Source organism: Opisthocomus hoazin, chromosome 4 (genome assembly GCF_030867145.1).
Source record: "Opisthocomus hoazin isolate bOpiHoa1 chromosome 4, bOpiHoa1.hap1, whole genome shotgun sequence".
Classification (NCBI taxonomy): Eukaryota; Metazoa; Chordata; class Aves; order Opisthocomiformes; family Opisthocomidae; genus Opisthocomus; species Opisthocomus hoazin.
In genome coordinates, this window is record NC_134417.1 from 66467378 (window position 1) to 66494553 (window position 27176).

Below are 27176 nucleotides of genomic sequence, written 5' to 3' on the forward strand. Positions count from 1 at the left end.
GAGCTCCTGAAGACTGACATCATCCTATTCAGAATTTTGTCTTGCTGTCTGTCTACAGCTAAGCGGCTCTTTCCTAGCTGACAAGAACATGAGCAAATGGCAGTACTGAGGCCTTCACCACGTGTTTAACCAAGTGGGATACTTCTTCTCTCTAGGAGATTCCAAGTGTACCAAGAAGATCGAAGGGATTGTGTAAGCAAGGAAAGGATGGGGTGTTTTGCCTTGTACTGGACTGTAGCATTAACAGCCTTTTTGCAGTTAGCTAGGTGATGAAAAGAAACACGCACTTTCATATCGCTCTGGAACATGAGCCCTGCTTTGCTTCTGTGACTGAGATGTCGTTCTCAGCCAAGGTCGCACCTCCATACTCACTGATAGGTGTACATAGGTGGTAGCAGATTGGACTTCTGCAAGTGGTCTCCAGGTCTTTTACTGCATTTTGGTGCTGGATTCTGGCAGTACAACACTGCCAGCAATTTCAGTGGTTAAAACAAGTTGAATGAGAGAAGGGGAAGAAACCAACATTCACAGTTTCCCGTGTAATCCTTGTGCTAAATTAAATTTATTTTTTCTTTGGTGATGCTGCCACTTAATGACAAGCATTTCTGTTCATTTGTTCATATGTTTCCGCCTGCCAGGTGGTGAGTATTTAGGGATACAAGAGTTATTATACCTAACCCCTCTTCAGAGCTCTCTGCCTCCTGAGTAGCTGCATGCCTCAAGCTGACAAGGTTTTTTTGTGTACTTGTGCTGCTCCCACCTTAAACCTCCCAAAATTGCTTGCTTCCAAATTTCTGTTGAAATTATAGTCACAATTGGAGGGAAGCAAGAGCAAGAGCTTACATGGCTCCATCCAGCCAGAGTGAATATTATTGCTGAATTGTAACACCCCCACACAGGGGGCTGTAACGTAAAGGAAACGTGACAGAACTGAAATTGTAACACTTCAAATTATAACCCCCACAAGCGTTTCTCATTAAAAGCAGAAATTTCTGAATAATTCTGTGGGTGAAATGCAGTGTTGAAACACTGATCGGTCCTTCTTCCCCCCCTCCCCACTTCCCTTCTTCTGCCTAATATATTAGGAGGTTTTCATCATAACTTTCAGATTAGGTGTTTTAATTAGAAATTAGGAGTAAAATTGGAGGTGTCAGGAGGCTGAAATGAAAAGACAAGCATGGTTTGAGTGGCAGTGTGCATTGGTGGCTGGGGCGTGAGCTGAACAAGCAGGAGGAGGGATGGTGGCTGCCGGCCTCCTATGCCAGCTGAATTTCTCTTGCGCCCTTCACTCTGTTCCCTTGAATGCTGCTGTGAGATAAATACCAATTTACAGGAGATTGTATTTGCCATTAATACGTTGTGCTGGTGATTCTTGACTAGCCTGAGTCTTGGCTTAGCAAGACTTTTACGGCATGTATTTGCAAATATAATGGAAATAACAGGATAGTGTCATGGTCCGCTGCAAGACATGTTTAGTACTGCTGATGTACTTTTGCTCTGATTCCATTTTCTAAGTACCTGATTATGAATACGTATTCAGAATAAGCACTTCCAGTGAAGTTTTTATAAGCCTTGTAATTTAAAGGGAGGACATGGCAATGATTTGTTTTCTTCCATTCAGCAAAGAAATATATATTGGGAAGTCTAACTACATCACCAAAATGCTGAAATATTGAGAACTGATCTTTGATCAATCATGATACAAGGACGTCTAAATTAAACTGCTGGTGTCTTCTGTAGACAAATAACTGTATGTTTTAAATGAGGATGCTTTCTGAGGGAATGCTTTCAATATCAGTGAGTGTCTATGTGGAAATCTCTGATGATTGCATTGTCCTCGTTCAAGGAGTAGCAAACGCTTTTACAGAAAGTATTTTGACCTGCTGTGACATGTGCAATAAACTGGATAATGCACATCATGGAACACTTTAATGTTCGTGAGTGGGAGATTACCTGCACTGGTGTGTTGATACATGCCCTCCATTTCTCAGTTAAATGAATTGCATGACCTAATGTCCAGACAGCAGAGAGATCATGATGGTTGTCCTAGCTATTAAGCTCAATGATAGAGACCCTATATGCCACCAATAGAAAAGGCTGAAAGTGACACATACAAAATCCAATTAAAATTGGATTACATGTAATTGTGTTTTGTTAAGTATGAAATATCTTGTAGGATTGCGTTATATAAAATCTAACTATTAAGTTGATGATTTTGAACCTAACTTTTTTTTCTCCCTCTGCATTTTCAGGAGATACAGTTAGAACATGCGAAGCAAGCTTTTGTGCAGCGAGACAATGCTCAGGCCGGAAGAGTCACGGCTATGGACTTCAGGGACATTATGGTCACCATCCGGCCACACATGCTGACACCATTTGTAGAAGAATGTCTAGTAGCTGTGAGTAGTTCTGGCTTCCCAGCTGGGAACTGCAAACTCTTGGTGGAATATCAGAAGAAGCGTAGAGCGAAAAGCATAGCCAGAAGACTCAAGCACTGACAATGATTTCTGATACTTTCTTCCTTGATTCTCTCCCCTGTCTCATTATCAGCTTTCCTGGGTCATATACTCTCTCATAAAACATAAGATTTTTGATTCTCCCTCAAGGTCAATTACATTTTGGCAAGCTTATGCATTGTTTTCAGAAATTTGCTGGATCACCGATCATATACTTAGGGAATTGATCCAATAATTTTTCTGCGTGCAGACCCAACACCACTGTAAAATAAAGGTTTAGGCTCAGTTCTCAGTGGAGAATGAATAACTGTTGAAACCGTATTGTTCCCATTTTGTTTGTCTGCTTGGTATAAGCCTAAGAGCTTACTGCTGGTTTTTCACAACTTGAAATGCCTGTGAATTTAAATGTTTCAGTTGAACTTTTTCAGAATGTGTTTTGATTTTGTTGAAGTTTTCTGTATAGTAATATACTTTACATGGAGAAGTAGATTTCCTCATTACTAGAAATAAGCCAGTTTATGAAACATTTCCAACTGAAGCAGTACTGAAACTTGAACTTTGTAAATTACTACTGGTTATGCTGTTATAATCCTGCATATGTATTTGTTTAGGTTTGTAGGGTGGGGAGAGTTTTACATTCTAGTCATGATTAGTTTCAGTAACGTAAGAATCTTTCATAGTTTCCTTTATTTTGCAGTTTTTTAAAAAGTAACCCTGTGCTACTGTTGCTCTTGTAAAATAGCGTTGTTGGAAAGCCTTTATTTCAAGATTTTCCTTAATCTTGTAACAGTCTCCTTTCTCTTTTCTTCTTTTACTGTCTCTACTCTAGGCTGCTGGAGGTACCACTTCCCATCAGGTCAGCTTTTCCTATTTTAATGGATTTAATTCCCTCCTTAACAACATGGAGCTCATTAGAAAGATCTACAGTACTCTGGCTGGAAATCGAAAAGATGTGGAAGTGACTAAGGGTTGGTAGAAATGTTTGCAGTCTGGAAGTTGGGGCGGGTGGAGGGGAAGACCTCATCTGTATGCTTTTAAATCGATGGGAAGGGGAGAAAGCCTGCCTCGTTAGCATTCCTTCGTACGCCACTCAGTTTTGTACACTCCTGTTGGAGTCCACCCTCCAGGTTTTTAATTTTGTTTCAATCAGAAAAAGGTCCTAGTAAACTGGCGATGGGGGCAGGGTGAGGAAAGTATGTAAAGATGTTTAAAACTTTAAAAAACTTCCTAGGACTCCTGCCAAATTGGCAGCCTATTAAAGTGACCTTCAAGGGTAGTTGAAGAATTCCATAAACTTGTATTGGCAGCACAGTAAGCTGATCTACAAGCTTGGAACAAGATGTTATCTGCTATATCTAACCACTTTTATAGAGAATTCCCTGTGCAACGCGAAGGTTTCATTAATGTGGCTTACTGGGACTATGCATGAAAAGTTTCACATCTCTTGACTCCTGGGGTTTTTTTCTGTTTGCTTTTTATTTTATTTTTTTTCCCTCTGACCCCCAACTGATTGATACCGTATGTCAAATATCCTAAATCCTGCTGGTAGCGCTAGACTTTAAGACCAGAGAGTTGTACTTACTTGCATGAAGGATATACCATTTAAAACACATTTATGTAGTGGCAGGAACACTTTTGTGGTGGGTTGCTTTTATTCCCCTTCTCCCTCCCCAACCAGTGTCTTCTGCTTAATACTAAAATATAAAGCATCTCTGGAGTGCTCTGGATTATTTGTTCTGGTTTGATTAGTGTTTCTTTTCTGTATTTTTATTCTTTTGCAGAGGAGTTTGTTCTGGCAGCTCAGAAATTTGGTCAGGTTACACCCATGGAAGTTGACATCTTGTTTCAGTTAGCAGATTTATATGAGCCACGGGGGTAAGTGGGGAATTATCTGTCCTCCTCTCTTTGCTTTCCTCCTCTCGTTCTCGGAAGGAGTGGGAGGTGGTGTTGGGGAACAGGAGAGTGTAATGTAGCGGTCATGTGCCGGTAACTTCTTGTGATCTGAAAACCCATCTCTAAGCAAATGCTAAGCCAAATTAATTTCCTCAGGCGCATGACGTTAGCTGATATTGAAAGAATTGCTCCTCTGGAGGAGGGGACGTTGCCCTACAACCTGGCTGAGGCTCAGAGGCAGGTAAGAACAGAAGCCAGTATGATGGTATTACCTGTTTCCAGTGCCAGGTAAATAGATAGCCAACCTCCTTCTGTGTTGCCAGCTAAGTTGCTTTTCTCTTGTGTTCTGTAGTATCTGTGAGGAATACCTTCTTGTTGGAATTTATTTTTAACCTGTGGCAAGTCCTCTCCATCTCTTCTCTGTGCCCCTTTCTCTTGGGCTGCAATTTGGCAGGTTAAATATAATTTATTTTGAGAAGATAAAATGTATATGAGTGTCATCCAGCCACTCAGTAAATATTAGGTGTATACCTAATTAAAGTGTTTATGTTTTGTGGTTCTGTTGCTCACTGTTCTTTTTAATGAGGAAAAGACTTCCTGCTTCGAATATGGATGGTAAATTCAGCATCTAGCCTGTTAAATGGCAGCCCTTGTTCTGAACACATGTTCCTGGCTTCAGAGTATTCTCTGCTTTGCCTTATGCTCTGCTGAATATCAAAATGGGAGAGATTATGTTTAGTCTACCATCACAGTTTCAGTAAAAGCGTTGATATTCTCTGCATTTCCAAAAACTGAAGGATAGTGACTTTCGACAGTATAACAGCAAATGAACTTCCGTTGTGTTGAGGCAAAAAGAAATAGAAGTGTTTTTTAAATGTCAAACCTGTTGATGTTTTAGTTTTGATATTATTTTAGCATATCTTACATTTTCATTGACACAACGTTCTGTACAGATAGATTTAAAACTAACCCTCTGTTTCTGTTTGTCTCTATTTTAAGGCAGTCTTAACTTTGTGTCTTGTGAGACTAAGGGGTTTTTTGCAGGGTTTTTTTTCCTTCTCTGAGTCTGTGCGGAGACGCCAGTTTGACCACAATGAGTTGATGCAGGCTACATTTTTAGGACTACCACGCCATAAGCCAGGCCCATGTGTGTGTGTACATATGCGTCTCTTTTGCTTCTCCTTCTCCTTCCCCTACATGCGAACACCCCCACCACTGCTCCAAGACAGTATCTAGGGTGACGGTTTTCTGCTTGTTTGAGCAGTGACTAAATGTTGACTATGCTGGGATGAATTCAAGTGAGTTAGCTCCCAAAAGCTCACCGTCTATTCCTGGAAGACTCCTAAAGGAGTTAAAAGCATTTGCACTGGACTGAATATCAAGTAACGTAAGTTACAATAGGTGGCAGTAAAATGTAGCCAAAAATGCGGTGGTGAAAGTAGCGGCTTCTTCAGATTTTACTTTGGGGCCACTGCCTTTGCTTGTATGATTTATGCCATTTGAAGAGGCTAGGACATATGAACCTGCTTAAATGTTACAATTTCTTCTGCATATGTGTCTTTTTCATTTTTCCATCCAATTCCTTTTTACTGTCAGCTACTTGATGCTGAGACTGAAAAGCTTTTCAGCTACATTGATACCTTCAATTTATTTTCTGTCCAACTCCATCTACATTGCAATGTTAGCTAAAACCTAAACACATTTTCAGGAAAAAATATATTCATGTTTTTATTTTGTCCTTTTACTTGTAGTATTCCCCCAAAAAAAGTATTACAAAAAGTGTTAGTGAGTATGGAGGCTTAATACCCCTACAGAATGTCTGTTTTCCCAATATTTTTCTTTCATTAGATAGCAATTTTATATCTGGAGCACTTCTGAAATTAATTTTTCGTTGGGTGGAATCTAGCACTCATAGACTGTGAGCAAAATGAAATGGTGGTGGTACTTTATGAAACTTTATTTTCCTGTAGCTAATATGTGTGAACAGTGCTTGCATACTTGTTTTGATAGTTTGAGAAGTAATAGGAATACCTGATTTTGGTGACAGTAGAAATAAATTCCAAACTGGAGTTGCTTTCAGCTGTAGAAAATTATTGACTTAAGAGGCGATATGTGTGCCCTCATATGCACATCTGGACCATTGATTTTGAAATTGTATAACTTTGTTGTAGTATCAGTCTTTCTTTCCTTTGGTATTCCAATCTGAAGAGGCTACATTATATGGCACTTAGAAATCAGTGGAAAAGAGATAATAATTGAAAACAAAATCCTCAGTGTATTGTAGGATTTTCTCCAGGTATCTTTATACTTGTATATGTCTGATCATGAGATGTTCTCTTGTGAAATACGACGTTCTGATTGTTTTTCTTGCCTTTCCTTTTGTTTTATATCCTGCCTTGACAGAAAGCTCCAGGCGATGTGTCTCGACCTGTTCTCATCCAGATTGCAGAATCAGCGTACAGGTTTGCCCTTGGTTCAGTTGCTGGAGGTTAGTCATGGCTGAGCAAAAGAGTATTCATCTTCACTCTTGGGTTTTTTAGTTCTTTTCTTCTGCCCTTCTTCTCCTTCTGCCTTTCATTGAAGTGTGGAAGGCTTCTCAGTCTTTCCCTTGGAGCTGTGTCTAAGGGATGGGATGACTGTAAGTTTGAAGAGGAAAGGATCTTCTGGTCTGCAAGAGTTTTGGAATTTACAAGCCATTGGAGTTTGGAGATGGTGTTGCTATCTGATTTGTCACCAAATCAGTTTCAGAAGAATCAGAGTAATAATGAGGTAGGGCCAGGAAATGCTTTTGGTTAAAACTGTGGGAGGTAGTTCAATGTATCCAGAATATATCATGGAGAAAAAAGATACAACTGATATTTCAGATGTAATTGTGGAGATGAGAGTTGCAGTCAAACACTGCAAATGAAAAATTATGTTTTCTTATAGCTTGATTTTTATTTGCAGCTGTTGGAGCCACTGCAGTCTATCCAATTGATTTGGTAAAAACTCGAATGCAAAACCAGCGCTCTACAGGCTCTTTTGTGGGAGAACTTATGTATAAAAACAGCTTTGATTGCTTCAAGAAAGTGCTACGTTATGAAGGTTTCTTTGGGCTTTATAGAGGTAAGTTTAAAAGGTGGTATGTACTAATGACAAGATGCTAATAAGAGTGCAGTGGAACTCTGGATTTTTAAGCCTATTTTGTTAAGACTTCATTTTTGCCTGGTTTGTGCTTCTGCTTCTCTTCTGTATAGGGGAAGGGTTTGCAAACTTCTTGATTAAAACCTCATTGTAATGAGAACATGCCTGTAGGACTTTTGTGTGCTTTCCTTCCTCATCTGCAATAGGGCAACAACAGTAATTTCCTACAGCAAAAATATACTGTTAGTCCAGTTTTCATTTCCTCAGCAGTCCTTAGTACCAAGAATATTTTGTCCCTTTTGGTATGAAGTTAGATTTTTCTGGGTTTTTTATTTCAGTGTTCTATCTTACCTGTTTTCTTCCTATTTAAAAACACAAAAGCATAGAGAAAATATGGTACCTTGTTATTAACCAGATCTCTTTTTGTGATATCTTTTGTAACAGAAAGGTCTCTCTCAACCACTTGCATATGCTTTGCTAATCATTGGGAATAGTCATCTTTATCAAGTTTTATGTATACCTCTTCTTAACTTGTCACTGTTGTCCACCAGAGAGATTAGCTGGGTTTCAACCCACTTAGCTTTATATATGTAACCAATACACCCAAGTTAAGAAGTTGGCTGTTCCAAGCTCCCTTTGTAGTCAGTGTAGAAAGGTCCAAATCTCATTCACTCTGTTCAGGACGTAAATCATCCTTACTTTGGGTATCTTAGGTAAGTGCCTGCAGTTAGATGGGGGCTTTTTTTTTTATTTTGTCCTAGTCCCAGTTATGGCATCAGTGGTGTAAGTTCAGGTAAAGCAGAAGTATGCATAAAGAATCGTGAACTACTGCATGAGGCTGCAGTTGTTCTGTGTCACAGAGATAAAGCAAATCATATTTCTGGTATCCCAGTTACTGAGATCTCTAATCCCTCTCTGCCATATTCATTGGGGAGGATTTGAAACTTGCGTTACTTATTTCAGTTCAGAATTTTTTTTTTACTTTTGAAAATTGGAATATTGTAATGACAGAAATTAATTGCTAGAAGCAGTTGAATCAAGAAAGAAGAATGGAGGATTTCAGTAAAATATTGTTATGATCTGGCAAATCTATATGCATCTGAAAAAAAAACAGTTTATAATACAATGAGTGAAACAACATTAAAAGTAAGTGGTGTGATACATGTGCACTCCTTAACGTGAGTTATTGGAGATTGGCTAAGTAGCTCCTCCACAAAATACAGCCTTTCTAATTATTTCAGCACAATTGGAGATGTGAAGGCTCTGTTATTATTGACTAAGTCTGAGGCAATTTGTTGAGTAGGCCTAGTAATTTGATAAAGAGTATTGACATGGTTTTTACTTTGTGAGGATTTATAGTAATCAGAATTATAAAAAGTCCCAGTTATTGGCTAAAGAACAAAATGTATTCCCTGCAAATGTGTGTCTGCTTCTTCCAGGATCCTGAGAGATGAAATACACAGAGTTCCACTATTACCTGCTTCTGTCTCATTGAAGCTCTGAAGCACAGTGTTTTTCACCTGGAAAAATAAACCTCAGAAATGTCATAAATGCGTATTCTTAACTCCATTTGCATGTCGTGTTTTTGGAGTGATTTGTTCATTGCCAAATGTGGGGACCTCTAGGAACCTTCATCAGTATAGCTTGTCTTTCCGTTCCCCATCCCCTTTACTGCTTTTCAGTCTTCCAAGGAGTACTGAATAGTGAAATGTCAGACAGTTTGGTGGAGCTGAACTTCTAAACCCGGGGCAATAATCTCATTTCTGGATTATATAGTAGAAATTGTGTGATGGCGAAGAACACTATCATTTCAGAGGCAAATTGAGACCTGTGTTTCTACAGGTTCTCTACTTAAAGGGCACCCTGATTTAACGTCTCTTTTTAAAGAGTTGAATAGAGAAAACTCCGTAAAAATGTGGAGCTTCCTCTGTGCTGTGCTGTAAATTCGGACTGTTGCTTGATTTCTAAGGACATCATGTTAGAGCAAGTTGAACAATGGAGTGCGGAATGAAAGTTCCTGGTTAAGCTTAAGAGGACAAGAAAATTTGAAAGGAACCTTTTGTAGATTAGTATATTCACCCAATTTAATGCAGTAAAGTTATGTCAAGAATCATCTCATTCTAATCTTAAATACTACACTAAGTAAGACAGACTACAGAGTACCTTGTTTTTTGCTGCTCATTGGTAACTGGTGTTCTTTCTCACATGTGGTGGGTTCAGAGTTAAGTAAACGTGGGGCTTTTCCCCCACTGGAGGAGGGAGTAGTGATTGGTAGAGTTCTGCTTAGCTGAATAGTGATGCAAAACCTTTTAAAAAAATTACAGTAGAAACATTTGGAGGAGTGGTCTCTTTGTCATGCTGCACTGCAAGAAAGCAAGCAGGAATTATAAACCCTACTCTGAACTCGGCTATTTCAGATGATACTTTTAATGCAAGGCACATATTTCCATCTGGTGACGTGAACTGATTTTTCTTTTTTGTATCATTATTTTATTCTAAACTTGAAAAGGGCAAACCCACCATGTTCTAAACCACCATCTCAGATAAGGATAAATTACACCATCTTGTGGATATAAAGAGAGCACTAAATTTTGTTTAAAGTGAATTTGGTTCTAAGGATAATCAGTGTTTCCACTGAGAAGATACTTTGATTCAAAAAAAAAACCCAAACATGATGTAAACCTATATAGGATCTTTATAATATGCATTATTTGAATGCTGTGTTGTTAGATTCTTTTTTTTCTTAAGACTGTACATGTGAGATAAATTTTTTGTCTGTCTCTCAGCATGGCTGGAAAGAATACTTACCTCATATACCTATAATTTACTGTTGTGTCTACGTTTATACCTGAAATGTGTATTTATAAACTCACAGGTATTTATGTGTATGCAAATACAAGAAAATTTTGGAAGCTGTGATTTGTCAACATCTCTTTCAACTGATGAGGTCACCTACATTTCTCATTTTTAATCAGAAGTCCACCAATGAGTCACAGAATGCTTTGCAGTCTTAAGCAGAGCATGTGATAGAGATTATTTCACCTGTACTTGATAGAAATTCTATGGGGAGTTCAAGTACCAGAGATGAAATGTAGCTCATGCAAATGTGAAGTAGCAATGCTGTTAATGCCACTTCTAGAGGATGAAAATGCTGTGGAAGACTCTGTTACCTGTAATCATTAACTGTTAAGGAACTTGCTGGTTTTATTTCTTCCAAAGGCGCTTCTAGCACTGCAGTGACTCCAGATGCCTTCTAATCTTAGATTTTAATCGTCTAGATTCATTATTACTGGTAGACTCCTATTCTAATGATAAACAAGGCCATGATAGGAGCTTGCCTCCAGAAGTATACATTGAAATACCATTTTTGTAGAATGGAAGTACAAGCCTATTCCTACCCCAAAGTTCTGTCAAAGCACAAAGTCTTCAAGAAATACCCCATTTCCAGTCTGAAGGAGCTGTGCTTGAATGACAACTGATGATGAATTGTCCAATTTATTGTGTGAATCGTGTAGTAGAAAAAAATTTGGCAGTATTCTCTTACCCCTTTTCTATCAGATGTCCAAACAGTTTCAGATATTTTACCTAGACTGAGCAACAAGTCCTTCAGTCAGTGGGTTTTTCTAATGTGAAGGGAAAAGCATGTCCATTGCATAGTGTGAAACTGAAGTTTTGCTGTAGACATGTGAAAACATACTTTGGCCAAATAAGGTTTTTTCACTGGATGCCATCACCACAGCTGGGCTGGAAGAGCTATTGCGTGTATATTCGCAATGTATTTAGACTGCTTTCAGAAAGTAACTTGTGTAATGTCGTGAACTCTGAATGCAGGTCTCGGTGCTCTCTCTTGAATATACCTTCACCTTCTTATAAAGTCCTACTACAATAGTGTGTCAAATATGAAGTGGTGCATGGTAATTGCTACAAAAGAGCCTTGGATATAGAAAAATGGGTTGAGGAACGTGTTTGCTGTATACTGTACTAGCAGGCTGCCTATGTGTAGAATGTTATTCTCTGATGGTATGAGGCATACATTTTTAAGACAGTCAGACATTTCTAAGCCTGTCCTACATCTGTGCATATGTCATATTGCTGATCTGCTAATGCATAGTAACACTGAAAAATTCCCAGCGTGTCAGTGTAACCCCAACAGAAAAATGACGTTTTTCGTATGCGTCCCTTGATGTGCTTTCTTTCTTCCAAAACTTACCATCTGTATCATGTCCAGAAATCTTTCAGCAGTGTTTCAGGGCTCCCATCAAAAGGATAAAGAAAAGATAATTTAGTTTTGATAGTCATAATATGTAGAATGCACAGGTACCACTTACAGATAGCTTTATTACATAGGTATGAGAGCAAATGAGGAGTCCCTCTACCTTGCTAAGCTGCTGGAGACAGTAGACCTAACTGGTATCTGGCAAGGCTATAAAATGTAGTGTTAAAATTAATGCTACCTTGTTTGGATTATTATATGCTATCTTGCAGTAGACATACACAGCATTATCTGTAATTAAACTTACAAAGCACTTTGATAGTATAAAATTGTGTGTGAAGTAGAGAGAGAAAGAGAAAAATGCTATGAGTTTTTGGTTGTTCCGTTGGGGTTTTCGGATTTTTTTAGTGGTGTGGGTTTTTTTTTTTAACTTCTACCTATTCTATTTAATCTTGCTCTTCTACATTGAAGTTTTATGAAAAGCTCTAAGTCATAACAGTGCCATTCAGATTTGAGTGCAAAAAGAATGGACCAGATGGGTAAACAAGTTTTTCTTGAGATTTTAGAAGTTCCTTTTACAAATGCAAAGTCTTAGGAGCTTAAAAAAATAAAAAATGGTAAGAAGGCCATCTTCAGATCAGTTTAGTGAAAATGAATTTGATTTGTCCTGCTTACGTATCTTCCAAAACTGGAAGTTCATACAGATCTCCAATTGGAATATTTTTAGAATTTTATATCTTAATATTTTAGAATGTCTTTTTCTGTAACTTATTTGAGATGCTATAACTTGAAAGTCATGCTACATATAGCTTAGGTGTAATAATATACGTATATATGGTTTTAAGATTAATGATCCCCAGATTCTATTGGAATTGTGTGTCTGTTTACAGACCTGCTCTAGTTCGACTGGATTAGACTTGGGATCAGGTACAGTGTTTGTAAAGTAAATGGAACATCTTTTTAATCTCTGAAGATACAGATTCATTAGCTGTAAACAAAGCCACACATATCCTGTAGAAAGATGTAAATTTAGATTAATATCGTAGCACTTACAAAGTTAATTTGGTCTGTATAAGGCTAAAACTTTAAAAATCCTATTTACTGTATGTCCTTGTGTTTTCTTCATAATTCTGCAGAAAATGTAATATTTAATTACATAATTCTGACTGTCTTAATGGTTTTTCATTGGAGTCTGGGTTCAAATCACCTGTGCAATTAAAACTCATTCAGAAATTCAAATTTTGAAATTTAATTTACTCTGCAGAACCTCTTTTTTTGAGCAACTGTATATGAACTTAGTGTTACTGTATTCTTTGGTTTGAATCTTGACCCATATGATTGTAATTCAACATGGTTGTCTTGGGTAGATGTTAGTTGTATATACACAATTAATTACTATTTTTGACACTAGAAAAACAGAAATCCTACTGCAAGTGCGAAATTTTAAAGGCATTAGTATATAAATACAGCTGGCCATTCTGCTACCACAGGCGAAATGGTGCTTTTCCCCGATGTCTTTTCCTTATTAAGAGCATCAGTAGTAACCAGTAAAGCTGATGGATGGTAGCAGAATTGAAGAATAAACTAATCCAGTGCAAGTATGTTTTTCTCTTTGTTATTCTGACATTCAGTTGTTAGGAAAATGCTTTTTGGCAAGTTAGCTCTTAGAGGTGGAACCTTAATTGTTGTCTCTTTCCCCCAAAATAAATCCGTGGAGAGGTGCAAATGTCAGACTTTGTGGAAAGTACCCAAAGGTGCTGCCTGGGCTGTTAAAACAGAGGGGGTCTGCACCAGGAGCTCTAGCCAGGGTGATTTTCTCACATTTCTGGATGGTGTCCTAATTGTGTTATGCTGATGAATGCTTGCAACGCCATTCTAGCCCCAGGCTAAGTTGGTAAGCTCTGTATATTTTTAGGTTGTGTCGTCCAAAAGTTTACAAAATGCCAACCGTTCACTTCAAGCAAGTGAAGCCGGCAGTCAGAGATTCCCGCTTCCCGTTCTGTAGTGCATCACTTCTAACAAAATAAAATAGGGATTTCCATACCTGGGAAGAAAGCAGCATAACTTCCTTTGTTTTAAGAATGGGTGAGTTAGCTGGGCAAAGTGCTCAAGAATGCAGTCATACATGTTTGAATGTTTTGCGTTATTTTGATTCCCATCCCCTTGGGTCCTGCTATTGAATGCCATTGCTTTTGCCAGAAAAAGGTACTGTGCTCATGGTTTTTGAAATGCATACATTGTGTATCTCACAAAATTAGTTAGAAAGTCTGATTTTTTGTGTGAAGATGCAGAAAAGAAATGTTAGTGTAGGACTGAGTGCTGAAACGTAATCAGCAAATCTGTATTAGTGTTTAAAGTGAGCTAATATCACAGATTTAAAAAAGCTAAAGTAACAAATACGTATAGGCAGTTACTCTGACTTGAAGTGGTAGCAGGAAGTTTGTTCTCAAAGTAGAATGTTTAAGTACTCTCATTAAATATAATAACACAAAATTGTAAAAATTGCCCGTTTTTAGGTAGTGATCTCTACACATATTTGTTGATTTGTTTAGTTAATACCAAGTTACTCGATGCATTGAATTCTCTGTTACAGGTCTGTTACCACAGCTATTAGGAGTAGCACCAGAGAAGGCCATAAAACTTACTGTAAGTCTGCAAATGCATTATTTTCACATTTCTCCAGGTTGTAAAGTCTATCTAATTACAATTAGCACATTAAGGATTTTTATCCTTAATGTGTCAGCAACATGGTAGAGTGTATTCCATCGTGTTTGCTTGATGCAAACTTAATTACAAAAGCATAAAGCAACTGTTTATATCTCACTTGTGAACATTACAAGTGGCATTCAGGTCACATGCAGGTGTGTATATATATATGTATGTACATTTTAAGAGTTTTACTGAAAACGTAATTTTGGACTCACTCTAAAATATAACAAGCTTATTCAACTTGTTCAGCTCATCTGCTTGTTTGTAAGTAGCACAGACTTTTGGTTTCACTTCTTAGCAAAAATGAGTAATTATTTATTGGACTTGTAGGGCTTTTGTTTTTGTATCTCCACGTGGTTCCTATATGTTTAATTCTAGCACAGCAGGAGATAATATGAGCATGTAGCGAGGTGTTGGTAAGAAAAGAACTGGTCTGCATGCATTTTTTTTCCTGAATGTTTTACTTCTGTAATTTTGTTACTTCTTGAATGATTTTAAAGCACTGAAGAATTTCTCATTATAACCCAATTGTACTGTATTTTTTATTCACCAATAAGTTAGTATTCACCAGAGCTAGTAGTATGCATTTTAAAAAAAGAAAGGTACTTAATGCTGTTAATTGAATTGCTATTGTGTTAAAACTTATTGTTGAACATTCTGATATTAATTTCAAATTATGTTTAAATTTGTAAATGTAGTGAGCATTTCTAAAATCTTAAATGATTTTATCATTAGTTTTCACATAATGGTTTCAGTATTTAATTAGTGATTGTTATTTTTTTCAATAATAAATATTTGAATTACGCTGCAGACCTTTGTTAGAAAGAAAAAACATAGCTTTACAATATTGCATATAAAATCTGAGATTTGTTTTATATCTGTTAGTTTGGTGGCTTCATGGATGTATTTGCATTTTCAGTTACACAGAATTTGCAGCTGATGAATGTTTTCTCCAACCTTTTACTTTATTGGCGTTCATAAACATTTGTTTTTTAAGGTTAATGATTTCGTGAGAGATAAGTTTATGGCTAAAGATGGCTCCGTCCCACTGGCTGCAGAAATTCTTGCTGGTGGCTGTGTAAGTACCTTTAATTTCCTTCATATGAGATAGGTGGAAGTGCAGTCTGTAAGAGTAACTGTGGACTAAGGCTGCTGTTTAACCACAGATCCGGTTCGAGACCAGACTCTACTAGAGCATCTCAGTTCTTTCCCAGATAGGCCAGCCGTTCTTGATGAAAGGGTAAATGTTTCTGTGCATCGTGCCTTTTAACTGCGCTGTATAATTCTCACAGCAGAGAGTTTGTTTCCGTAATAAAGAATGTGTCTTTATTCATGTTGGCTGTAGCTTGTGGCCTAAAGAGGATTCACGCTAACCTTTCCAGAAGTTAATAATTAGTTACTACTTTGTGGCACCCACTCTGCCACATCACTTCTTTGCTGATGTGTTATTGCGCCCACTAATTTTCACTTTTTGCAGTGATACTGGCGTTTTGAAATGGCAAAAACTACTCATGCTTCTTTGAGTTCATAGCAGACGTAGGCTGTGTAATGTTAACTCAGTACATAATGCATTCCTGAACGTAGGCTGTATTTAAAACCCACTAAGTTTTTAAGAGTGTTTTGCTTGCACAAAGTAGTATCTTAATGAACAACTGGCATATTACTGGGTAAATGATAATACTTCGCGGTTTGGTCTATTTCTGTCTGTTCATATTACAGCTTACTTTATCTGGTGTATTGATTTTGTTCAAGCAAATGTAAATACTTTAGGTAAAATGAATAGTTGTTCAAAGACCAGTGCACTTTACAGATAAAGAACACTGTTTATTTAAACTGGCTTTGATCACTGGGGCAGAGCAATGTTGGTATATTTTCAATCTATCTTTGTTTCTGCTGTCATAAGACAGATGAGGTCACATTTTCAAGCAGCTTCTACCTGTGTCGAAAACTACAGTGAGCAGCAACTTCAAACTGAATGCTTGTGCCTTAACCTCAGCGGTGCGGGGATTTGTGCTGTAGGTGCTTGCAGGGAGTGTGCTGCGGTTACCTGAGCGTCAGGGTGCAGGGGCTCGGCTGCGGGGCAGGCTGAGGAGCCCTGGCTTTCTGTAATTCCCAGGAGATGGGGCAGGATTTGGCTGCTGCCTCACTGCTCCTTCTGTTTGATCACTGACCTGTGGTAGACTGCCAGGTAGGATCCCCTTGTTCTGTAACTTTAGGAGCATTCAGGGGAGAAAAGAAAGAAGGGGAGGGAGAGAAGAATGTGAGTCTCTAAAGCCCTAAATAAAAAGCATGCTGTAAATGAAGGAAAAAATGCAATAAAGTGCTTGCAGAGTAAAAAGTATTTGCCCCCTACACTAATAAAACGTCTTATGAACATAGCAGCCATAGAGAATTCAGCAAAATTTTCATTTAAAATGTCATTTGATCTAGAGTTTTTATTTTTACAGACTGCTGTGAATTTTTTAATGCAGTACAAAAAGCACTCTTTACAGAGACCTGTCATTCATGAGAAGGCTGCAGCAAGCTTTTTGCTGGTAGTTCATTGTAAACTAAGGATCTGCTTTAAGAGATAGGTGCTTTGAGACGTATTTTAAACGTGCTGTAAATGTTGGCTTGTCCTATTTGGTATCTGAAATATATATTAACAATGAAATGCTGCATAAAGTTGTAGCAGTAGACGTGCGGTGGCAGAATGCCCTGAGTTTTCTTTTAACTGGAGTGCTCCACTTAAGGGCATAGTCTAGTGCCAGGTAGATAGGTTGCAACTTGTCTTTTCTGCAGGTGGTCTTTGGGTTTTTTATGTAATTTTATACCCAATTCAAACTAGCAACAGACACTCTCATTACAAGTGGAGCCCAGTTTTTTGGGGTGAATTCTTCTCTCCTGGTGTAAATATATACATAGAATACGAGATGCCAAAGACAGGCTTTTTCCTATAGATTTCAGCATTGTATTGGCCTAACTTTTGGACCCCATTTAAGCCAGCATGAAACCTGCGATTTCAGTGTGGAAGCAGTAAGGATGCTGTTGAATGCTTTTGAAAATTTTCAATCCTGGATTTTTATCTCATTTCACAATGTAGCAATCGCTTATGTGGGAGGCAAGAAGTCAGGAATGCATGATGTATTAGAGTATAAAAAGGGGCAGCGAGCTAAGATGAATTTTATAGAAGACACCTGCCCTATCACTTTTCTGCTCTTCACGTAAAATTCTCAGCTGTGATTGTGTTACAACACAGATGTCAAATTTTCCTTCTTCTGTGCTTCTGTCCTTGGAGTGCATTCATTGCTAATGCAAGGGCTGTGTGCTGGGATGCGTGCTTGATTTTAATGTTTTAAATACCAGCCCTGGGAGTACAACAGTATAGCATTAATATCTACGAAAGGGAGGACCGAGCAGATACTTGGATGGTTTGGGTTGTTCAGTAACACAAAGGGCTTTGAAGGGGTCAGTATCACCTGAGTAGCTCCACTCCGCTGTTTGCCCAACCATTGCCAGGCGTTGACTTTTAAGTCCCCAAGGAGTTCACTTTGCATCATAATTACTGAGAATTAGTACACATGGCTGACTTTTGCACTTGTAACTAAAGCTGATTGTTTCATTGAACAAGTCTTTTTCTGTTTTGTAAACTGTTTTCTCTCCTGAAAAAAAAAAATAAAGAAGAAATTAAGAAAATAGAAAGATCTTTTACTTCATGACCTCGCGGCACTTAGTTCAGTTAACAGCCTGTTTCATAGCTTCTTATTATGTGAAGATGAAAGTGATAGGTTAGTTGAGATTTTTTTTTTTTGAGACCCCCAAGAATATAATTAAAACCTTTATATTTTTATACAGAATCTTAAGGAGGGTTGTTAGGTAAATCGCTAACTCAGAATTTCCATCTCCTTTGTTTGCAAGAAATTTTCCTAGTGACTATGGTATTTGTGACCCGTAAAATACATGTAACTTCCAGATTTGCACAATGCCTGACACCCACCATGAACTCTGGTCTCTGCTGTGCATGGAGGACTCTCATCACTCATGCGAATACTCTATAGCCCTTATCATTATTAGGCTGGTAAAAAGCTTCAGTTCCAAGACGTAGTGTAATGATACTCTAGAGCTAGGATCTGCTGAGCGTCTAAACCACAAAGCTGACTTAACCTCCTTGAATGAAAAAGTGCACGAATATGCTAGGTTTGATTTCTGCTAATGCTGTAAGTTACCTTCAGGGATTCTTTGATAAAAGAGTAATCTTGGGTAAGCTGTAAATACAACTTCAAATCTGTTTTTTACAGTGGCAATAATCTTGAAATTTCTGTAATCTTTTTCTCATGGTCTTTCAGTTTATATTTGAAATAAAAAATAATCACTGGTCATACCGAGCTTAGCTGCTTGCTTCTTTTAAACTTAATTCACTTAAAAGCTTCTGTTAAAAGTGACCTGATTTTTTTGTTGCAGCACTGGTCATTATTCTTATTTTTTGAATTATATTAACCAGTTGAAAACTCTGTTTGTGAAAGTGGCATAAATATTATTTTGAGAGTTTTGAGGTGTTGCCTTTAATACTAAGCTTTTAGGTGAGAAGGTCATTTTGCTTAGTTACTTAAATAAAGCAGTTCCACGTTTAATTGAAAAATTTACATTGTGTGCCTGGAAGTAACCGTGGAAGAGATGCAAAGGTGGAAAATAAAGAGTGAACATAAAACACATACAAATTATTAAGAAAAACAAAAGTATTATAGCATGACTAAAAAGAAATATCTCTATGATACATGTTGCCTTGTCTGCATATAGTAATACAATTATATAGGTAAATCACAGGCTTAATTTTCAGCAAGAAAGGAGAAAAATATTTTGCTTTATTAACCTTTCCTTCTACTCTCCCTTGTCTTTCCGAGCACACACAGTCTTTTCCTTCCCAGCTGCTCAGTGTGTGCTCGCTATTAGCCAGCTTAAATCATGTAGCTCAGTACAATTACAGACCCTGTATAGATCTGCTTTTATTTAAGTTGTCAAGACAATTTTAGGCATATTTCTAGAGACTTTATAGTAATCGTAATAAAGTTAAAACATGTTGGACCTGCTTGGACAACCTCAACTCTGCTATGGAACATAAAAATTAGATACAGTTAAGATGGAGTTCATCTAGAAAGTGCAAAATCCTGTCCCAAATTAATTTTTATAAAGAAATATGATGTGAAATTCCAGGTGAATTGTGCCAAATAACCGATCCAGTGCAAATAGTTTTATTAAGCTACTAACAACATTTATTTTATGTTTTAGAGAGTAATAAAGATAAGTCCACATCTGAGCTGCATTTTCCTGTGGCATTGCAGTGGAGGTAGAGGGTGTATGGACTGCAATTCCCACACTTCTTAGGTCTCTTACTGGCAAAAAATGCAGCCGTTTCTAAGTTGTAAGCTAAAGGAGACTAAAAGTGTCATTCTTGCTTTCATTATTCAGAAACCTAAATCTGATAAAATTCTCTTCTATTTGGCAAAGAAGGCTGAGCTATTGGTAAAATGAAACTGAGCCCTGTATACCGGGGGGGGGGGGGGGGGGGGGGGATCTCTGCACGTATATCTGAAAAAAAAACAAAACCAACCACCTGCTATCACACAGAAAAGTTTTAGTATAGTTCATTGAGATAGTTAAGTAATGATGGTCTTCTTGATGATTGCTCATATTAGCTTTGAAAGCAAATGGCATGCATCTCTTGAACGCTTAACAGATTTATTCTCAGAGGTTTATTCTTCCTGTAGTCAGGGAATCTAACTTGCATTACTTTCAAGGGGAGTTCTACCTGCATGTGTAAAAGCCTCACATTCATGTTTCTGGTTTAAGCAAAAGTTCAGAAGCTCCTAATATATTTTTTTTCCTTTATTAAATTTAAAGCTCTTTTCTTTTTATATACAATTTATGTTGTTAAATAAATTAATTAGATTTAAAGTCTATTTAATATAATTAATATAATGTAGCAGAATATACCATAATTAATTAGGTATTTTTAAAGTGTAGTTTTCTCCTGTGAACCACTGTAATTGTAGTTATTTTCAGCATACTGAAAATAATTTAAACTAATTGTCAACTTTTGGTACAAAACACCCTGGCTAGATCTGGACTGAAATTTAACTTCATATTTGTGAACCAGTTGTGTTTCAACACTGCTAGGTTTTAATTGTCTCTGATTAATTTTCAGCTGATCTTAGATTTAAGCCTTATAACAAAGTTTGTGAGGGCAACAGACGGTAACATGATAGCCCTTCCAAGAGGTTGTACCAAAAGATGGGCAAGATCCTGGTGCAGAGTTCCTGCTTTTCTTTGACTTCACCCCACGCTTCCTTGCCAGTTTGGATGTTTTAAAAATCATTTGCTGAAATTTTCACCTAGTCATACCTGTTTAAACTGGCCTTTCCTGAAAGCAGTAACGAGTTATGCAGAGCATGATTTCACTCTATTTTGAGTTTTCCTTTTGGATTAGTTAATTTAATTTTTTTCCAAAAGTCTTTTCCCATAACAAATTAGAGGTGCTTTCCCCTTTTGCTTCCCCTCTCCTCTACATTTCCCTTCTCTACTAAAAATAAAGAGAAGAAATTTTTCAAACTGGAAAACAAGGAAGGATGCATAGGTTTAGGTTGGTATGCTTCTGACTGCAGAACCAAACAATGCTGAACTCTTAAAAAGCCCATTTATTTCCTACAAACATACTTAATACTCTTTGCATTTGAAACATTCTTTTTTTTCTATTATATTAGAAATAATGACTGCAACATTTTTTATGAACGTACATTACAGTTTAAAACATGTATTTGTTTTGACAATTATATTTTATTACACATCCCTTTCTTCTATTACTCCTTCTTCTACTGGCAGTAAAATATTTGAGTGTTTACCAGTGCAGGTTCAAAATAAAAACCAAAAAAACAAAACCTCAAACTCAAATCAAGAATTAAAATCTAGCTTTCTGTGAGAAAAAGGAAGATATTTATGATGTCACAGTAATTTATGATGTGAGCGAGAAATAATGGGTCACAGTTTTAATGCAGCTACCATGTCTTAGACTTGAAAGGTCTGTAAATTATTAAATGATTCTACAACTAGTCAAAATAGACAAGTAGAGCAGACAGAGCCAAATGTTAACATATTTGACAGGTTTGTAACTTAATTGCTTTTATAATGCCAATCAAGTAGGCTCCAGTTTGATTTTTTGGCTAGGCTTCTGAGAACTGAATTACCTGTAACGCAGAAAATATCAAATCCCACAATTTTATTTTTTTTCACACTGCAGACTTGGTCAGTGCTTATAAAAAAAGCATTCTCCTGTTTGTTTCTCTTTAGCCATGTTATTAATACACTATTGTAGGACAGTCGTCACAACTTGTATTCGAGTGTCAGACATCTGTCTGAAGCGGTAGCAGGAGCGTACTTCTGTTCAGACTAATTGCGATTCTGTTTATGAGCACTTTTATGTGAGCATTTGAAGGAGCTTGCTTTACATTTTATGTACACTTGGACATTAACAAGCCTCTGCGATTCTAGCAGTGTTCGCTGTGTGAGCTGCCTGAAGTAAAGCCTTAGCCAGACCAAGAGGAGGCTGTCCTTGGAAGACAACAAAGATTAGCTGGAGAAAAACACAGTTCTGCCTGAGCAGCCTGAAAGATGTTTCTGTGCTAGCCTGGTCAGGGTAGTGAAAAGCAGATGATTGAGGGCTCAGGAAATCACCTTGTGATCTGAAGAAAAGGTATTTACTATATGAACTCCCATTGCTAAAGAGCATTGTCAGGATCCTGTATAGATAGGACCACAGACGAGAGGACACGAAATAGCATGAGATGGCGTGTCTGGATTTCTGAAGCCTGGCTTCACTGGGAAAAAGGGTAACACAGAACCAAGCTTTTGAGAAGCTGGTATGCTTTGCCCTTGACATACAGTGCCACATAATTAAGGTTGTCACTTTTGAAACCTGTAAAAAACACAGTCACTTTGGACAGATGTCTGTTACTCGGTAGCTCTTCTCATAATAGGCAAGTCCATAGTGAAATCACCTCTGCAGCAGCTCAACATAATTCATCTGATGCTCTTGGGATCTTTTGCCATACAAACACCAAGACTTTTAGAGGTAGTTTGAAGCATTGCAGTGGCACTCCGTAAATCCGGCTTCTAAACCTTGTTCTGTCATAGAGTTAGTATGTGATTTTGTGGTAAATCGTTGAATAGTTTCTTTATTATACAATGAGGATGGTAATTCTTCCATTCTTGCATCCCTTGAGTGTGGTTTTAATTTAGATTTTTTTTTTATGACACGGAACAATCTTTATTTTGTGTCTGTGCAATGCTCAGCACTTTAGGAACCTTGACTTTAATTAGGATTAATGGATGTAGCAAATGCACAGGAAAACAAGCTGCATCTGGCAACTGGCAAGGAGTAAGGGCCTGGGACAGTGTACAAAATTCAGCGTGACTGAATGTGATAAACAGTTGACTAAAAATTTTGGAACTTGCACCTGCTTGTCTTTTTGTAAATTGAACAAGTAACCAAGACACTGTAGATGATTTCTTCTGCAGAGGTTGATTTTGGATAATTATATAATATGTTGCTTATGTATTTTAATGGTTGCCATTAACTGCCATAGTTGCTATCCCTGGGTGATACTATTGGTAAATATTAACACTCTACTAGCAGTAGTAATCCTTTCTTCAGTCATGAAACCTGAAAAGGTGATATGTGACAAGTTGGATAGGATGCAGAAGAAAGATCTAGGCTGACCCTGAATGCTCTTAGCTGAGAACAGGAAAAAGGTTATGATTTGAAGTAGGTAATAAGGTTAATTGGAGGCACAAGAACAGTTGATGGTCAGTAGTGATTAAAGGAAAAAAATCTAATATCTTCTTCTGGGATGGAAAACACAGAATTTTCTTCCTGAATTGCAAGCTGTCTTCTCTTCAGAACCTACACTGAAGCTTTCAAATGGAGATGGGAAAGCCCTAGGAGAGTTGGGTCTGGTGTGCTCATTTCTTATCTAATCTCAGAAGGGCACAAAATACATTAAAAAGAACAGGATTTTCTCGTCTTGGTGTAATGAGGGGGTTGAAAATCTGTTTTCCAGTAAAGTTTATTACAAGGTGATTTGAACATGTGAAGAAGTAGAAAACATTTGACTTTTTAAACTGGAGTGTTGTTAAGCGGTTGGTATTAAACTCAGGTTTTTTTCACTACACAGTGGGTTTTATTTCCTCATGGACAAAAAAACCACCTCAACTCTTTCTACTTTTCTCATTTAGTAAAGTAGGAAGGTAGAAGGAGACGTGATAGATAGTACTGCATTACTGTACAAGACTATACTGCCATCGAGAGGTGTTGGGTGATATCATACCAAGGGCAGAGTTGAAGAACTGCAAAAATGAAAAAAAAATTAAAAAAAATCTTGTTTTTAAGAATTCACATCTGTGTGGATGCATAGCTAGCTGTCTGTGCATTAAAGCACAGTGAACGTTTTATAGGCGTGCAGATTTTTAGCTATGTGAGTGTGAGGAGTTCTTGGATGATAGAGATATTTCCCTTTTATTTTCATCCTTTACATCAAACAAGACCATAAGTGCTTGTGATTAGGTCAAATGTTAAATTCTTTCAGAATTATATGAGCCCTTTGTGAGCCCTTTGTGAGCCCTTTGTGAGCCCTTGCAGATAATTATCTATGCAGTACCTCTAGGTATCTACTCCTATAAATAACTAAAAATTGCGGGTTTTATTTTAATCACATAATAACTGAAAAGTAACAGATTTGCTTCTACAGTCAAATCATTTGTTTCTTTAAAAAATGATTGGACCAGATGATAAGGATTTCAGAGCTGAGGGTATTCAGGTTTGTAACCTCAGTATAGAAAAATTTGTCTTACTGGGAAGTATCTATATTAAACAGTTGATGAAGTTGGTTTTTGTGACTCTTAGTGGAGAAATCATTAAGCTGGAGCAACCTGAGCTGAAACCGTGTTTATTCTGGCCAAAAAAATAGTTTTGAAATTCTGACCTTTGGGAGCATATTTTAAAATATTAAAATGAGATACACTTTCAGCTGCAAAAGTTCTCAAACAAGAAGGCCTTGCTCTTCAACTTTTGACCAAACAGAATGAATGAGCAGGGTGATATGGTGTGCTGGTGATGTTTTGTCTGTTTTTTCCATAACAGTTTATACTGGCTCCTTGAAGAGACTAGGAAAAAATAGATTAATGAGATTTCTTTCATTGTATTCATTATGCAAAAACTCAGAAGGAAGACAGAAGCCATGCTACTGTGATTCAAGCTACTGATTTGGAGATCAGGCTTTCTGGAGGCTCTTAGAAGTTGTGTGTGTTTGAGGTAGGGGGATGCACATACTGGGCATACAATTAACCTCTATACCTCACATCCTTCTCTTGTAGAACTAGAGTCATTGTACTTGCCTCACAGGAGCACCGGGAGGAAATACTAGTAATATTTATGAGACACTTGCATGCTATGATGATGAGTAACACAATAGGAGTTACCAGTACTAGACAAGCAAGAGATCATTTCATTAGAGAGTATAGTAGCCATCTCCAGTTTGCTTCCCCTTCATTTTGAGAGTAAGGAGCTGCAGTTACCATTATAGGTTGTTAAAGAACAGGGTGATAAAAGCTCCCCACCAGGCGACTGTACTTGTTACCACTAGCACTGCTTCTGCACTGGTTGATAAACCAGCCTTCCTCTCCATCGCAAAGCAGGCAGGTGGTAGAAACCCTCCTGCCGAGACCCTCTGTCAGGTATTGTCTGGCTCATAGCTCACCGTTATTCACCATTTGATTTTTGGAGTATATCTTTGATCAAATGTAGAGGGTGACGAAGGCTGTTCAGGGAGTTCTGGGCAAGTACCTAGACAGTTTTGTGGAAGGACTTCTCTGGAAATTTCCAATGTCTTTGGACAGATCTCCTTTGCGGGCAGCAAAACCGATAGTCTTTTTAGTAATGGCTGATGCCTGCAAGTCTTCATGTTTTAAAAATTTGAATGCAGCGAGCTTGATTGCATGAGGTGGGTAAATAATAGCATCCCTATTTTTCAAATAGCAAGCTGAAGCAGAGGAAGTCTTGTGTGATTTACACAGAGCCACAAACATCTAATGCTGCAAGTGTGGACGCAGTCGGGTTGGACGTGCAAACATAAACATTTATATGTGCTAGCACCTGCAGTACTTCCTATTCGTTTGAATTCAGAAATTATTTGCCTTTAAAATCAGATACATGTTTCTATTTCCTTTCTTTAAATAAGGCATTCACTTATAAACATTTTTATAGATTTTTAAATTGCTCAATGTTTTGGTGCATTAATAATAATAATAATAAAAAATTAAAGTTAATTTTGTTGTCATCTTTTAAATTTTAATTTGGTTTTCCCGTGGTGAAAATTAAAGGAACACTTCCCATAGAATCATGGCACAATGAACTGCAAGAATATCATACTGAGAGAAAGTAGTTCATTTGTGCTAACACAGATCAGTTGGTATGAGATTTTAAGTAGGGTGTTTTAGAGGATGGCTGTGATATAGCAAACTTGCAAATGAACATTATCACTTGCAATTGGGATTTTAGCCTTTTAAGAAGAAAATATGTGTGATGACATGTGGGAATACTTAATATTTGTAATACATAGAAAAAAATGTTTATTACATAGCATTTTGTAATTCACTGTAAAGAGCTTTCCAGGATTTTTTAATTTATTTTGAGACTTTGCAAGATGAGTAGACAAATAAAAGAAAGTCTCCAGTTTTTGTTTTGAATGCTTACTTACTTAATATGTTTCAGTTTAAGTGCAAAACTGAAGTCAGCATATGTGCCAAATAATTTATCAGTCTAATTTCTGATGGCAACAAGAGTAGCAGTTTTATACGTACCAGGATTCTGGTTTGGTAAAAGCAGTTAAATTAAATTATGCCAATTTGAAAGTCAAAACCAGTTGAGTTACACAAGAGCATGCTTTTTCTGGTCAAAATAGGAAACATTTGGGATATTTTGGGGGTTATGTAAAGACTTTAATTTGTTACCACACTGTGTATGCTCAGTTTAAGTGGTAGACAAGAATAGTTCGTGCGATTTGCCATTTCTTCAGCACATTATTTAAACCATATTACTGTGCATATTTTTTATTTTGAATGATAGTTGATCTGAGCTATGATTAATTCTTTTAACATTTGGATAATTTAAAAAAGATGTGCACATAATGTTTACATACTAGACATGGCTAGATGCAAGTGCTTTTAAATGCAGCTTATTTCATTTCGGTCATTACCATCTAGAAAAAAATAGTTCTTGTTTTCTTGTGGGAAGGATGAGGGTTGCCCTTTTCATAGTTTGTGTGATTTCAGAACGTAGAGAAGGGCGTAGCTGTTGGGCCACATAAATAAGAAATTAACAGAAGTGAGAATGATACTCGGTTGAATTTGGCCAGATGGATTTTCAATGAGTATTTTTTAGATACACTTGGGTAACCTTCATGTTATCTTTTTTCCCCTTGTTTCAAATTTTTGACTCGGGATCTGTCAGTGCAGCAGAGAGGTTATGCCCTGCAGTCCGTATTGTGAGTGAGATGAACTTTACCAGAACTAGTAGGGAGTCTGAAATGCTTGCCACTGTGTGTTTTAAAACTAACTTTTTAAATCCGTTGAGTGATGTCTTCCCAGCAAATGAAGACTGACATGTTAAAAACATTTAACAGTTCTTGATTAATGGAATCCTCCGGTCTGTAGGCCTTCGTTATTACCTGGTGCACAAATAATGATGTGGAGCTCAG

The 27176-nt window shown here is 37.3% G+C and overlaps 1 protein-coding gene across 4 annotated transcripts in view; it reads left to right on the plus strand.

The window, feature by feature from the left end:
• Positions 1 to 27176, plus strand: part of SLC25A13 (solute carrier family 25 member 13) — a 101752-nt gene that overhangs the window by 54989 nt on the left and 19587 nt on the right. For all 4 annotated transcript variants that reach the window (XM_075419306.1, XM_075419303.1, XM_075419305.1 and 1 more), the window contains 8 exons: positions 2253 to 2399; positions 3286 to 3424; positions 4238 to 4331; positions 4506 to 4590; positions 6753 to 6837; positions 7296 to 7454; positions 14279 to 14331; positions 15392 to 15472. In XM_075419306.1, coding sequence (XP_075275421.1) covers positions 2253 to 2399; positions 3286 to 3424; positions 4238 to 4331; positions 4506 to 4590; positions 6753 to 6837; positions 7296 to 7454; positions 14279 to 14331; positions 15392 to 15472 — 843 coding nt within the window. The remainder of the gene's footprint in view (positions 1 to 2252; positions 2400 to 3285; positions 3425 to 4237; positions 4332 to 4505; positions 4591 to 6752; positions 6838 to 7295; positions 7455 to 14278; positions 14332 to 15391; positions 15473 to 27176) is intronic.